The sequence below is a fragment of the Dufourea novaeangliae genome, unplaced genomic scaffold (assembly GCF_001272555.1).
Source record: "Dufourea novaeangliae isolate 0120121106 unplaced genomic scaffold, ASM127255v1 scaffold175, whole genome shotgun sequence".
In the NCBI taxonomy this organism is placed as follows: Eukaryota; Metazoa; Arthropoda; class Insecta; order Hymenoptera; family Halictidae; genus Dufourea; species Dufourea novaeangliae.
The window spans coordinates 842,513-857,751 of NW_015374053.1; the positions used below are offsets into that span (position 1 = coordinate 842,513).

General features: G+C 47.2%; 1 protein-coding gene across 1 annotated transcript in view; it reads right to left on the reverse strand.

The window, feature by feature from the left end:
- Positions 1-1,084: 1,084 nt before the first annotated feature.
- The window catches only part of LOC107189887 (inhibin beta chain), a 33,818-nt gene continuing 19,663 nt past the window's right edge, over positions 1,085-15,239 (reverse strand). The window contains exons 3-6 of the mRNA XM_015578566.1: positions 3,494-3,714; positions 2,560-2,794; positions 2,254-2,431; positions 1,085-1,325 (exon numbers count right to left, since the gene is read on the reverse strand). Of these exons, the coding sequence (XP_015434052.1) occupies positions 1,085-1,325; positions 2,254-2,431; positions 2,560-2,794; positions 3,494-3,714 (875 nt within the window). The remainder of the gene's footprint in view (positions 1,326-2,253; positions 2,432-2,559; positions 2,795-3,493; positions 3,715-15,239) is intronic.

A 15,239-nucleotide genomic window follows, 5' to 3' on the forward strand; every position in this document is an offset into this window, starting at 1 on the left:
TCTCTCTCTCTCTCTCTCTCTCTCTCTCTCTCTCATTCTCTCTGTCTCGCAATCGTTCCCCTAGTCTCTCTCGCACACTCTGTTTCTCATCGCTGCTCTCTCTCACGCTCCCGCGCCAATTTCGACGCTCGAGTATAATTCAATTTTATTGTACTAGCTAAGAGACCCGTCCGAGAGTTGGAAAACTCTTTCTTTCCTGGCAATCCGATCGCGAGGCGTTCCCTCTCGGTTCACTCTTGTGTTTCTTTCACCCCGTCACACACCCGCGTTACTCATAATTATCCTCCTATTTCGTACCTACGTTTAACTCGTCGTCGCTGCCGAACGGTAGAGCGCCGTCGTCGGCCCATCTAGTTGCGCCTAAAACCGACGATCGGTTCGCATGGTCGGCGGCGGAGCGATCGGACGGACACACGGTCATTTCGCAATTAAATATCGATCATTCCTGTTCCCACGCCCATCCTGAACTAACATGAAACTCTACTCGAACCCGGTCACGAGATCCGGGGAGTGAAAGAAGAGCTACTTATTCGTAGAAAAATCGCCTGGACCCGGGGGGTTCGAGGACGCTTCGACAATAACCATACATATAATACCTCGTCTGACCGTGTTCCCGATCGGTTCTCGGACGAACTCGAAACGCGTCCGTGAAGCTACAAACGAATCTAAGTCGGACCGCGCCGAGGCTCATCTGGAACGTGTCCAAAGTCGACGCTAGACGGACATTCTGATCGAAAAGATCGTCCCTCGCCGGTTGGGGAGATCGATCTCTTTCTCTTTCTTTCTCTCTTATTCACTCTCTCTCTCTCTCTCTTTCTGTCTAAATTGCTTCTAATACCTTCACGAAACGCCTCGGTTCTCGACACGCGACACGACCAAATTTTTCTGGTGGGATCGTCTCGAAACCCCGAGGCTCATTCGAAACACGCTTTTGTAACCGCGACGGCAACCACCTTCGCTTCGGGATCGTTCGTCACACGACACGAACACCTTACATCCGCGCCGCGGCCTGCGCGTTTCGAACCGATTTCTCTCCATCATCGGACGGAAGAAGTCGCCGCACGCGTATCACGACCGGCCCCGTTTAGGGACAGCCGCACTCGTCGACCACCATCTTCGGTAGATCCCTTTTGATGATGTTCGAGTCCGGGCCGTAGTAGATCAACGACATCGGCGAGAACTTTAGGGGAGCGCAGCACGGTTGCATGCCGGCCAGCCGATCCATCTTTCGGTACTCCTCGATCACGTGGGTGTAGTAGTTGAGGAACGTGTCCGGTGTCCTGTGCCCGGCTGCGCAATCGCCCCTGCAGTAGTTCGCGTAGTACCTGCGATGAAGACACGACACATTGTTTTATTAATGATCCTTTGAAAAAAAAGTATTATTTTTACGATCTGACTGACTTCTTGGGTTTGAACAAATCGTGTTTGGACCAAACTGATTTTTCACACCGTCTCTAGTATTCAGACGTGATCCCCACCACTGGACGGTTGGCTGGTCCCACGGGGGACCCACCCCCAGAGGTGGGAACGACGTCTGAACATTCAGTGCCGAGGAGCCTTTTCGAACATTAATCGATGATTCACTGTACTCGTTTCTAGTAGTGGAAGCGGTTGGGAAAACCGTGAACTATCACGAATATTTCTCGCGGGACGTTCGTAACCGCGAATTTTCCCGGAAACCCTGGAAAAATTGTAGCTCTCGGTGTCGTACAGTGGTAAGCCTACCTGGGGGATGATTCTGTTTGCCATAATTGCTTGTAAGTTAAGGGTTTAGGGCCGTTGCACTTGTAAGCGACACTCTGATTTCACGGGATACCATACGAGTGTAGGCTGGAGGTTTTGCATGGGCGAGGGGTCTACTCCGCGTAAATAAAGCATCGTGTCGCGTGCTGGCTACACCCACACTTCCCCCCTCTCCTGTATAACGTTCCTCTCTCTTCCCGTTGTTCTGTCCGTTCCCCCCGGCACGCTGCTGCGCCCGGTATAATATTACCCTCCCGTGATTATCGACTGCGGCTATCGACCGATATAACCGTTAAACACATCCAGCGTCAGAGACAAATAACCGACAGACACCGGCCACACGCGACATGGCTATTTCGTAGAGCCCCCGTTCGATCGGCGACGATTGCGCGAACGGTAATCCGTATTAATTGGCTACGAGTGTGGCGTACCAGGTGACAACGATCGATCACCTCTATCGTTCTGTTCGTTTGTGCTCTATTTTTTTTTTTTTTGCTTCTTTACACTTACCCCGGCGGAGCGATTATCCAATCGTCCCAGCCGAGCTGCGAGAAGTTCACGTAGAACCTTTGCTTGCAGCATTGACCCTTTATCGCGCCGCTGCACTCGACCGCTCGTCTTCTGACGCGTTTCACAGCCGCTGGATCCGTGCGTACTACTAGAAAAGGTCTATCCGGATCTTGAGCACCTGAAATTCACGATGGATCACACGGTGAATAAAACGATCGTGAGGAACGCGGGGAAACGTTATTCCATCCGATTGGCTGAATTGTATATATATATATATATATACATATATATATTGTAATTAGGTACCTTTTGCGTTTAGGGACGACTCGATCACGTGCGGCGAGTGCCCGTCGAAAGTGGACACGTATACGTGCGAACCGCAACCGGTGCAGTCGACCAACAATGTCAGCTTGTCCCTCGTCGTGTCGCCGCTCGACGTGTACCAACTGCTCACGACCCTGGTCACGTCGAACTTCAGCCAGCCGAGTTGCCCGTTGTTCACCCCCAGGGACGTTACCATTTCCAGGTGTTGCCCGAGTTCCTACGGAAAGCATCGCGTGGTATATCTCTCTGTGCCACGTTATATAATATATACATATGTAGAATGCTACGTTTCTTTTTTTTTTTTTTTTTTTTTTTTTTTTTTTTCTAGACGTGTACACACTAGAGGTTCTATTCGAAGCTTCCCGATCGGCTGAAACCCGTCAACCGTAGCCGGTAATATTGGACAAATTATTGGTAAGGCGGCTTAAGATTGCGGTACGTGTTTTAACGCGATTAAATTCATATAAATCGGATCAAAACGGTACGCAAAGTCCTGTATTTCCTTTTGCTTTTTGAAAATAGGGGTGGGAAAAGGAAGAAAAATAGGCTGGTGTTAAACCTTTCAGCGTGGAACAGAACGGGACTGTGCAGATTCATAAATGGACGTATTCTCTGTAAGTATCCTTTTACTTCAATCTTTTCGGTGCGTAAACGTCCACTCTTGGACTAGTTACACAGTGGCTAGATTACTCGTCACTCACGGTTGTTAAACTCGCGGAACGTGATCAATAAGGACGGTAAAAACTGGTCGCACAGCGAGCAACTACAGCTAGTTGGGTTACTTTAAACCTTACTCGCTGGCGTTCTAAGGGAAGATTGCCGAATTTGAATCATCGTCTGGGTGGTTCACATTCATTCACATTCAACTGTCCGTTCGAAATGTTCTAATCTGTATACGACAGACAAGGGGAAATACCTTTCCACGTAGATGCGTCGTGTTCCCGCCGCGTACTCTGAACACCCAGAGAGTGATGTTTCTTTGGTTCGTTTGTTCCTGACGATGATGCTGATACCGATGGGCGTGCCTGTCCTCGACCCTCGCCCAGAGGGTCGCTCTTTTGATCCTTAGTGGTTCCAAGGCCGGTTCACCGCTCGACATCGGGAACTCCAGCAACGGTTGCCCGTTCAACGTTCGTCCTGCGGGCAAAAAGCGTAGATATGATAGGCTACCACTACCACGATCGAAACGGAAGTGGCGAGAAAACGCGAGGCGTAAATCGCGCCGACTCGTCAACAAGGGGCCTGGTTTTCGGTTTTCTTCCCCTCCTCCCTCCCCCTCGCCCCGTAACACGCCTGGTCGGAAGTTATCGATTTTTTGAATAACCTCCGCAAACCGCCGCCACCCACCCACCGCACTCTTGTCGACGATAAACCTATCGCGATCGTAACTTCCGCCTGGCGAACCACGGAGAGCTGTGCGGAACAACGTGTTACTCTGGATCGCCTCCCTCGACGCCATGGTTGTCCTTAAAGGAAAACCTCCGCCCTTTCGATCGTTGCAATTTCTCACCCAACCTCCCCCGACCAGTTGCCCGCCTCCTCGAACGCGGATAGATGTATGATCTATTTGCAGAATTACTAGAAACACGATCCAGGACTCTGTGGTACGGAGTGTTCGAAACGAATGGAATGGTTCTCGACGAAAATCCCCAAAGGATCCACGCTGGTTTGCTAGGAGCTACTACTATTACCAACGGTCGGGGGCAACAACGGATTTCAATCGAGGATCCGCGAACACGGCGAAAAATAAGAACCAAAAAAAAAAAAAAAAGAGAAACCCCCGAAAAAACATAGAAAGAAGGCGGATGAACCGCGGGCAGCGATCGTAGCGGTCAAAGGGTAGATTTTTCTGTAGACCAGTCGTTCTTTTTGCTCCCGTTGTCTCTCTCCCCGCCCCCTGCCCTCGCTGCCCCTCCCAACCGGTCGTCGCGAGGAGCATAGTACAAACCGTGCGACAGAGAGACTGCTGTTTCGTGAGAAAGAGAAGTGAAACGGTGTAATGCACCGAGGCAACGCACAAACATACGCACACACACACACACACGAAACTTACAGTAAGTACATATACAATAATACATAAAAGTGTGCAGGAACAGAGAGTGCACATACAACGATCCCCAATGAAATACAACACGAGGACGGTCGTCTGTCGTTCGTGTACAAGCGTAACAAGAGATACATCGCGGCCATCGAACACACACACACACACAAGCACACAGTGTGCCTTCCTCCTGTGTATACGTGAGAAAACGGGGGATGTTCGCACGCGCGCGCACGCGATCTATCCGCGAACGTCTTTGCGGTGGTGTGTGCGCGCGTGTACAGTGAAAGCAGGGCGGCTTTATCCCTTAACGGTTTGGTGAGTCACGGACCCAGAGACCTCCCGCCACTCCCCCTTTTTTCAACCCCTTCTCTTTCTCTTCTCTCGTCCTGTCCCCGCCGCCGCCTCCCTATCTCCTTCCCCCTCCTTTCCCTTCTCTTCTCTTGTGCAGCCAGCCTGCAAGCACCACCGACACCGCCGGAGGCTCCCCTGTGCGAGAGAGTCAACGACGCCCAACTACCCCAACTCAACCTCACCCACCCCCCGACATTCTAGCGCCGCGCTCTAGCTAGCTAGACTAGCCAGCTAGCGCAAACCACCGAGCGCGAGCGCGTCTCTCCTTCCTCTCGCCTGGCCTCGCCACGCCGCGACGCCAGAGGAGCCACGGAGGAGATATTCAACCTACCGGCCTCACCGACTACGCGCTTAACCTTTTAAGTGCGGACCGACCGATATTACGCTACAAAAGTCGCGGCTGGGCTGGTATCGCGCACCGACACGCGACGATTCGCGGGAGGAAAGCGCGTGTTACGATTGGGATTTCGGATTTCTGGTTGGTTCCAGGCGGAGATCGAATTCTTTGGCTGGATCGTAGCTTCCTGAACTTTTGTTTGTTCGAACACTTTTCGAAGGTTTTTCTGTTTAACCATTCGGGTGAAGTGTCTGTATTATGAAAATTTCTAGGTGTAGTTTTGGGTGTGTAATCTTGGAATCTTGAAAGGTTGATTGGAAATAATGAAAATAGAATGAATAGAACGCCCTTACAGAGCCTCTCAGTGTGTCTGGTTAATATATATGTATATCTAAATATATTTATAAAATTAAAAATATTAAGGAATAATAAAAGTAATGATAAGAAGAATATAGAAATAGAAATTGCGTAAATAATTTTGACACGTAATTGTTGTTTCGAAAGTCGAAGTGAATCTGAAACGATAGAGGACAATGACGGTGGACCGAGTTGGGGAATTAGACGCTGAGGAGTACACCGAGGGTGGTTAGGAGGAATCGTCGTGTCGATGATTGTTTAGAGAAAAATTGAATGTTATGTCGTTTACTAAAGGTTTGTTTGAGATACGGAGGAATGCGGAATATCTTCATCGATCCAAATTTCTACATGTCGCGAGCGCACGGATTTCGTAGTCCATTTAACATGTTTACTGCCACAGTGAAAAAGGCCGTACGTAGCCAGACACTCTTTATTCCCTTTTTCTGGAGTCATAAATCGTCGAAAATATACAGGGTGCGGCCGAATAACAAGTACAAGCGGGTACCCGGTGATTCTTTATGACAAAATAAGAACAAAATATGAAATACAATTTGTTGATTTAAGGCTTAGGTTTCGAGCAAATCGACTTTGAAATACGGGGGCAATTGAATATGACTGGGCTGGCGCGTCTGTTCATTGCAGTCTGTTTCTACTTACTCCCAGGGGAATACACGTGTTTCAGATTAATTTTCGAAGTCGATTTTCTCGATAACTAAGCCTTAAATGATAACATTTTATTAAATATTTTGTTCTTATTTTTTCATAAACAATCACCTCGTACCAGCTTATATATGTTATATCGTTAATATATCCATTTATATCGTGAAAACACGAGGAAACTTTGCTAATAAGAAGAGCCAGTGGAAATATTTGTGACAACCACAGTAATTCTACCGGGATATTAATTTTCACGTGAAAAATTTCGTAACGTTATTTAAATAATCTAGCTCCTTATTTAATGAACGTGTCGCCATTAGGGGGTTCGAGCGATGTTTCTTCAGCCTCGGCGTGTAACAGTGAATGCACTCAGTAATATAACGGTGCAATAAAGATATTAAAAAAAAAAAAAAAAAAAAAAAAAAAAAAGACGAGCCAGGAAACAAGGAAGATCGCTGGATAGTAGATTCTCTGTCCACAGCGCGACCTCGACCTGATATTCCCTCCCCGCCTCCGAAGCTACATAGACACGAAAATAAAACAACAGCGGCTTGTGATCGAACTTGCCAAAACTCGTTAAAAGAAAATACTGTGGATGTGTGCACTCTGAGGACGGAGTGAGAGAGGGGAGCTGTCGCGGTTCAACGAGAAATTTTCACCGCTCGACGACTTTTGAACGACAGCGTAGACAGGACAAGAGGGGTGACGGGAGGTGCCTAGTCGTATGGTCTTCGCACCCTCTTCTCTCGGCTCTCGGTGCCTCTTGTGTGCACCTATCAACCCCCTGTATTCACACCTCGCTCGTCGTTTCGCTTCTCAGAGTCACTTGCCGCGGGTGCTGAAGCGTCGTCGTCTACGGTCGTCGTCTCGCGTTTCCCTCTCGTTATCACGTTCTTATAAATTCATTCAAAGTCTCGTGTACACGGCTGGTGCACGCCACAGAGGGGTGGGGGTTGATTCTCCAGCCCCCTTCTGTGGCGTTCGTCGTCACCGTTGTCGGAATAAATCGTTAAAGTGAATTAAGCCCCCCCTCCCCCTGAGAGAGGACTACACACCGAGGCCCTCCCCCTTTGTTTCCGCGCAACCGTGTGTCTGTGATCGATACGTGATCGTCCATCATGTGCCGCGACCGTCGAGATTTTGGCTCGCGGATCAGGGATAGCTGCCACGAGATTGCTCCTGGGGTAGAGGACGTGGATCGTTTCTGCTACGTGTTTCAATAAGTGAGGGGGCATTGTAAGTTACCGTATTACAGGGGAAATAACGAGAGTGAATCAACAAGAGTGGGTATTGTAAGTTACCGAATTACAGGGGAAATAACGAGCTCGAGAGAGATACAAGTATTTCCTTCTTGTCTGCCTGGTCACGGACACAATCGGCTGGACATGTCCACTGTCGAAATCCCACGAAATCCCGTAAGTCTAAACATCGTGTAGCGTTGTCCCAGCCAAGTGATAATTTATTGTAACGTGGCGACAGGAGAGCAGAAAGCAAAACGTGGAAATCCACCGCAGAGTGATAGAGAACGATTTTCCCCAGACAGAGCGCGATCGCGCGCACGCATCTACGCTTCCGCAATTTTCTTTTTCGCTGACTCGGTACGACTCTACGGGAGCTGCTACCCTGGTGATTCCATGGAACTCGCGTTCCGGGGCGAACTGCTTTGTTGCGAGAGGAAGTCTGATCCTGGGAGGGAGGACGGTTAAACTAGTATCGTGGACAAAGCGTATCAGGTTCGATCTCTCTCTATTTTTCTCTGTTATCGAGAAGAGAGGGAGAACCGGGGGATCTGTGGATAGAGGTTGAAGGGAGTCGAGAATGAGAGGGATAGAGTGAACACAACTGACGAATTTTACGGAAACAAGTAGTATATAGCCTTGGGCAAGTAGTACGAGACAGAGTGTAAGCGGCAGTAAATATTAAACATCGCAGATTTATCGGGACTAGGAGACGGGGCAAGCACCGTCTGTCGGTGCAGATTTCGACGACCGATATAAAATAGCCTCTGGAGGGGCGAGCACAGAGAAAAAGAGAGAGCTACCCTCAATTCGATGCTTCGGGAACGCACCGTAAAAAACACGATCGATGGGACATTAATGCCGCACGGTTATGTCGTTCCACATGGCGAACTCTGGAATAACTGTACCGCGGCCGACGCTGCTCGAATCGCGCCACCCGCGAATTCATCTTCTCGCGGCGAAGATACATCCCCCGACCCTCACCCCACCCTTCAACACACACACACACAAATTCCAGGGTGGTTCAACATCTTTGTCGCAATCGATGTTCAAATGTTTGCGTGGAAACATTATCCACATACATACGCTCTACTATCATTAACCTTATTCTGATATTCCGTGTCCCTTGGACCACTTAGTAATCATGAACGAAAAATATTAACAGGTGTAGATCAGCAGGACATTTTAACCCTTTCGTTTTCATTGTTGTCGCATGACTACGTATTCTAAATTACGAAATAAAATATTAGTATCGTGTGTTTTTTTTTATGTCTGTGGGGAACGTGCATTCGAAAGTTTATTGGTAATGCAAGTCTTATTTAAGTGTTGACCATTGATACAAATACAATAGAAATATACGAAACTGTAATTTCTGTCAATTATATCAAGAGGATTTACTGACCAAACGTGAGAAAAATTGGGTTTCATTATCAATAATAACACTATAACGAGAATTATTACATATAACTGTGATAAAAGTAACAAATTTATCGAATGGCAACGAATAAAAAATAATATTAACCGGCTTTTAAATGTTAAAATGTTGTTGCGCATCATTTATGTGTCATCTAATATGCACAAAAAAATACAATAAATTTTTTCGTTGGTAATTGTTAAATAATTCAGGAATGACAGAGTTAAGAAGATTAAAATTGATATGCACACTGAGGGTTAAAAGTATTCGGCACGCTGGTGGTGGACGTTTCAGTAAATCGATCGACGAGCGAATGCTGTTAGAATAACGAAATAAAATTGTAAAACGTTCCTGATGGGGCAGTGGGTTGGGGGATGGGGTGAGAATCATTGTCTTTGCCGAAGGCGACATCGTATGTGGAACATATGTGGACACCGACAATGGAGGACGGTATAAAGCGTGGCTCCGGAATGCTTTTCGTCCTTGGCACGTGATCGACAAGAAGTGATTCGGATTTTTAGCGGTGAAATATCTATGGCACAATTGCAACTAGAAGACGATGAAATCACCGCTTGCGGCGACATCTCGTGCGAGCATTTATCTTTTCGGAATATCGCGCCCCTCCGGTATTACCCTGGCCTTTCTTTTCGCCACTCCCCTCCTGACGTTTTCTTGTTTCGCTAAGTGGAGGACACGATCCTCCCAGTAGACGTAGAAACGTCTCGTAACCACCCTTTATTTCCCGTCGAAACGAGAGTATCTCGTGAGACAAATTTGCAAACAGTACAATCGTGGTGTTAATTACAACAGAGATACAGATTTCAGGGCAGAGTCCGGCATAATTTTATTCGAATGGCGTTCCCGAGATGAATTAAGGGATGTTATTCTAAATGCAAAAATAAGTCGAAAATCTAGATTAACATTTTCTTTGTACGATACTTCGTTTTTGGGGAAATCGAACTTGACCCGCTGGAGATAATACTTGGCTCGCGCGTCTGTCCATTACAGTCTGTTTCTACTTATTGCCAGTACGGTTACATACGCCTTAGATGAATTTTGAAAATTGATTATCTCGGAAACGAAGCATCGTACGATGAAATGTTATTGTATATTTTTGACTTATTTTTGTATGTAGAACCACTAATCCTTTCGTGTTGGTTGGCAAACTAATTATCTAGATAAAATGTTTCGAATAACGGAATAGGAGATAAAAAAAATATTTCGTCATTTTTAACTGTTTAAACCTTTAAATTTCACTGTTTATAATAAAATAATACTTCTTTACGAACGGACCGACATTTCGTCGAATAATTATTTAATCGCATTAACTGTTTAAAGCTCCGAACGACACCCTTAGGTATTACTGCTTTTCACAGTGTATTATTCGAATAAAATTCTGCCCAACTCTGGTACGAAAGTACTAGTGGTGGTCACACTGTGGGTCTCCCAATTAATCTGTTGCTCTCTCCTCGAAACGAAACATCTCCCTCCTCGTCGTCCCCCCTCTACCCCGTTCGCCAACCCCCCTGGTCGAAACTTGCCAATGAGGAATTTCTATTCGGCGATGGTGCACTCGGGGATGGTTTCGTACTCGCGAGTCTCGGACACTTTAATGGCGCGGCGGGCAGAGAGCTTTCGGCCGACTAAGTCCGAAAGGGGCGTCGTCGCTAGCTCGACTTTTCGGTCCGGCCTCGCTCGAGTTTCGAGTGCATCGTGTGCGATCGCACTTTTTGAGGTCGGTACATATCGCCTGGGTACTTTTACCCTCCACGCCCCCTACCCCTGCGCCGCAATGCGACACCACCACTCGGATCTAGAATCCCTTCCCCCTTTGGTGCGCGTCTTCTCGCGTCGGGCAACAACATCATTCGTGAAGGGTTGTTAGCGTCAACGTCGGGCTTCGAACGGACAGATTCAGTTCTATATATTCAAGTGGCGAGCTCGCAGACAACGCACGAGGGCTGGTTCTCTCGCTGGGGACTTCGGTTCCCTCTCCCTTCGCGGATTCCTGCCCCGATATGTCTAGATCCTCCGATTCGAGGAGGGAGGATCGTATACCCCTTTTTTTCGACGGGGGGCGGAGGAGATCGAAGGATTTCGACACTGACGGATAATGTTACGAACCCGCCAATATGGGGTAAAAGCGTGTTTTATCGTGTGAGGAGCTTCTCGAGGAATACCGGATTGAAATGGAGACACGGAAGATCACGGTGACGGAATTAGACAAAGAGGTTCTGATACGAGTATCCATTGTATGGAGTTGAATTGGTTAGATTCTGAACGAAATTTTTACTGGCCACGAAATTAATCACTACGGAAATGATGGTACTTCTCTCTAACCCGTTCAGTGCTATGGACACATATGTATAGTATATATGCGTTTGACATTTATTTTGTTAAAAATTATCCGTGTTCGAGATGGACATGTATACTTATTTTTAACACCGGCAATAAGGAAATCTTATTTCTTTTTTTAAGACTTTATTTATTCTTTAAAGAGCTCCGCAGTCAAATGGTTAAATTCATCAAGAGTCGAGTGTTCTTAATCGTTGAAGGAAATCGAATTTCGCGTGGTCCAGAGATCTTTTAGGAGCGCGGTCCATTATTCGCGCCAACTTTTTACAAGGACCAGAATTCGACCGACTCGGTACGAATCTACAACTTCTTTAACTGCCCTCTCGGTGTCACGGTTGCAATCGATGGATTTGTTTCACTCGAGGCTGATCCTCGTCGAAACCTTGGTGTATAAAAATCATTCCTCTGGTATTATTTCCTTTTAAAGTTCTCGGAATTGTTCCTTCGATTTCATGACTTCTCCTCGGTACAAGTGGAACGACGGTCTCGACCCGTTTTCCGTGAAGAAATGAATAAAATGTCTGCGGAGTGCGTTCCCCATCGTATGTCGACCTGGACTATATACGTTTCCACGGTTTAATCTGTCGAGGACTTGATTATTTGCCAGCTCGGCGACACACGCCGTTACTCTCGAGCGTGCACATCGACAAGCGTTCAACGGTATCGAGCGAATCAAGCTATTAGCACGGCCAAGGTGGCAGTTTCATAGACGCTCTCGGATCGAGCAGCAATTTCCAAATATATGGTTGCACTAGTTTCATGGAACTTATGTTGAAATAATTTTTATTAAATATATATCATCTTTATTAAGACAGATGATAAAGATAAACGGGGATGAGTCCCCATTAGTGTACGAAAGTGTCAATGTTGAAATAGACACGTTAAATGAATATGTGTTTGCAACGGACGAGTCACATACTTTACAAAATTTTACGAAGTGAATTTCTAAGGCTGCAGTAAGAGTTCGTAGTATCACATACGCGGTTTATATGGTTTGAATTTAGCTATTGATGTTCCAGAGAATGTCCCATATTGATGGTACAACTGGGGAGGGGGTGAGTCTATATGAGAAAATAAGTCGAAAATATGGAATAAAATGCTTTCTTCGAGGTTTCGTTTTCGAGATAATCTGCTGGATATGCTTGCAACTGAATAGGACTTGGCTAGCGCGTCTGTACATTGCAGTTCGTTTCTACTTATACAGTCATGGCGAATACACGCGTATCGGATTAATATTCAAAGTCGATTATCCCGAAAACAAAGCCTCGAATGAACAAAATTTATTGTATATTTTCGACTTATTTTCTCATGTAGATTCACCCCCTCCCCGATTGTACCATCAATACTAGGACATCCTGTATTATAACGATATAAGAGAAAAGTCCGTGTGAATCTGAACGATTTCGTGGAAGCATAAAAATTGTCTATAGAAGGCACGATTTAATTTTTCACGTTTCGTTAAGGTACCCTTCCAACGATCAGATTGAAGTCATCACGAATGCTATAAATTCTATCGGTAATTTTCGATTAACTTTTATTCCCGTTGGAAAGTCGAATTAGAGGACGAACGATGCAACGTGTGACCTCTTTCGCCACGATCCGCCTCGGGTGTACATTTTATTTCATTTTCGATTCGTATTTTCCTTCCCTCCGGAGACAACATTTCGACGAAATAAAAGCTTCTTGGTCCTCCTCTTTCCTCGGGACCGCGAGAGAGGCGTGCCAAGCTCGACGAGACTGTCATCTCGTCTTCTCGTTGCCACGGTTATCCACGCGAAATCTCATCCATCATCCGGCCATTCTATTTTTCTATATCTATCTTGCACGTGGGAGAAGAAAGAACGACAGCAATTACGCTCGCAATCCGAGGGCTCTCCGTTAGGTTCGATCATTCGAGAAGGCATATGAAACCGTCCCCGGAAATCGAAGGGCCACTCTCACCAGCACTTATACGATTCCATGAAAATCTACACGTATAGCCGAGAATAAATCGCTAACGAATCATCGAAACAGCACATAGAGAGGGATAAAAACCTCGTCGATAGATTTCGACGCCGAGCAATGCGTCGGGGATATCTGAACCATTAACACGTCGAAGTGGTAAAAATGCATTTTATTTGCATGGAATTGGCGAGTCGAGAGGTCGATCCCTCCACGTATCTCTCACTATCGTTCGGTTCTCTCATCCCCCGTCGCCAACGCCTCCGTTGACCGCTCGTAATCGAGGTTAGCGCGATCGTGAGAGAACGTGACCGTAAATTCGGCGCGAGAGCACGTCACCCGTAGGAAAAGAGGGGTCTCCTCGTCGCCAAGTCGTCCATTTAAGACGTCGCGTCGGTATGGTATAACGCCGCGGAGAGAAAACCGCGCCACACGAGTGCACGCAACCGCCCAGCGTTCTCGGGGGAAGGGGATGATGGTGGATGGGAGACGCACCGAGAGGAACGGGAAGAGCGAAAGAGGATGGACGGAGAGAAAAAGGAATCGGAGAAGCGAGAGAAAAGGAGCCAACGAATGAGAAAGGATTGGAGAACGAAGGGGAGAAAGAGGTGGTGGACAGAGAGACGGTTTTTCGAGAAGATAGCGTTCTGCGCGAGTAGCCAAGAAGTTGTCTGCGAAAAGAAAGTAACGTTACCGACTCTCTACGCTCCACGACCGAGCCCCGTGTATACCGATCGACCGTACCGACCAGGCGAAACAATTGCAGGAGGGGGGAAAGGGGGTTTAGAGGCTGGAGGCTATAGGGGAACCGAGCCAGCCGGAAATCCATTAAGGTGACCGCACAAACGACGCGAAAGAACCGGATGGAAGAGAGCCTTCGCCGATAAATTTCATCCGATTTTCAAAACCTAGCGTCACTTCACCTACTATCGTATGGGTTTTCCTCGAAATGTCCCTATCGTACGAAGAAGCCTATTCTGGGTAGACATTTTTGTCGGTGAAGGGATCGAGGGGAACAGAGTAGTGAGACGGGAAACAATTGGAGAACGGGAGAAGAGGTAGAGGGGGGTGAGAGGAGAGAAGTAGATTCGAGGGAAATCTTTAGAAACGTGATTTCGTCGAAGACACCAATCGTATACGTGGGAAATTTAGTCTTTCGCTAAGATAGAGAACGATAAACGTAGATCCGACGTGTCGTCGTCGTCGTCCTTTGGGGGTTGGGGGTGGGGGGAATTCTTGCGAGAATTCCTCGAAACGGGGCTTCTTCTCGATATAGTTATGCAATCGCTGACTCGATGTAGACCGAATTACATGGACGTGAATCGTTTCTATTTCAAGGCGGTGGGATGAGAGAAAAAAAAAACAATGGGCACGAGGGTGGCCGAAAAGTGTATAACCTGACGAGACCGATTCGATGAAACGAGCAGAGAAGAAGGACCGTTCGTGAAGAGAGGACAGAGGATCGGTCGAAATGCTTTTACCTTCTTTATAAACTGTTATCACTCCGGCCTTCCCTCCTCCTGGTGGTGGATGAATAAACGAAGGAGAGCAAGGACGCGGAGAAACCTTATTTCACCATCTACCCAATCAGTTCTTTTCGGGGGGGGGGGGGGGAGAGGGGGGGGAACTGCTGCGACAAGTTCGTTGGGAAAGAGGACAGGCCGGGGGGAGGGGGAGCGATCCAAGGACCGAGATAACGACGGACTTTCTCGCGAATTTCTGTCGACCGTCTGACGAAGATGAGTCGATGAAACGAATTCTAACCTTTCTCCAAGGCTTGCCCATACGTATACATTCTGTTCTGCCAGTGAATTTTCCGAACCCTCCGTGACAAACAGGCCTAAACAGGGGGTGGAGGTATGCTTTCTCGAGTGGATGATCCAATCGCTGTTCGAACGATCGGATCGGGCAGGAATATTGTCGCGATCGACTGACTAACGAGGACGCTCGTAAAACTTCTCCTGCTGA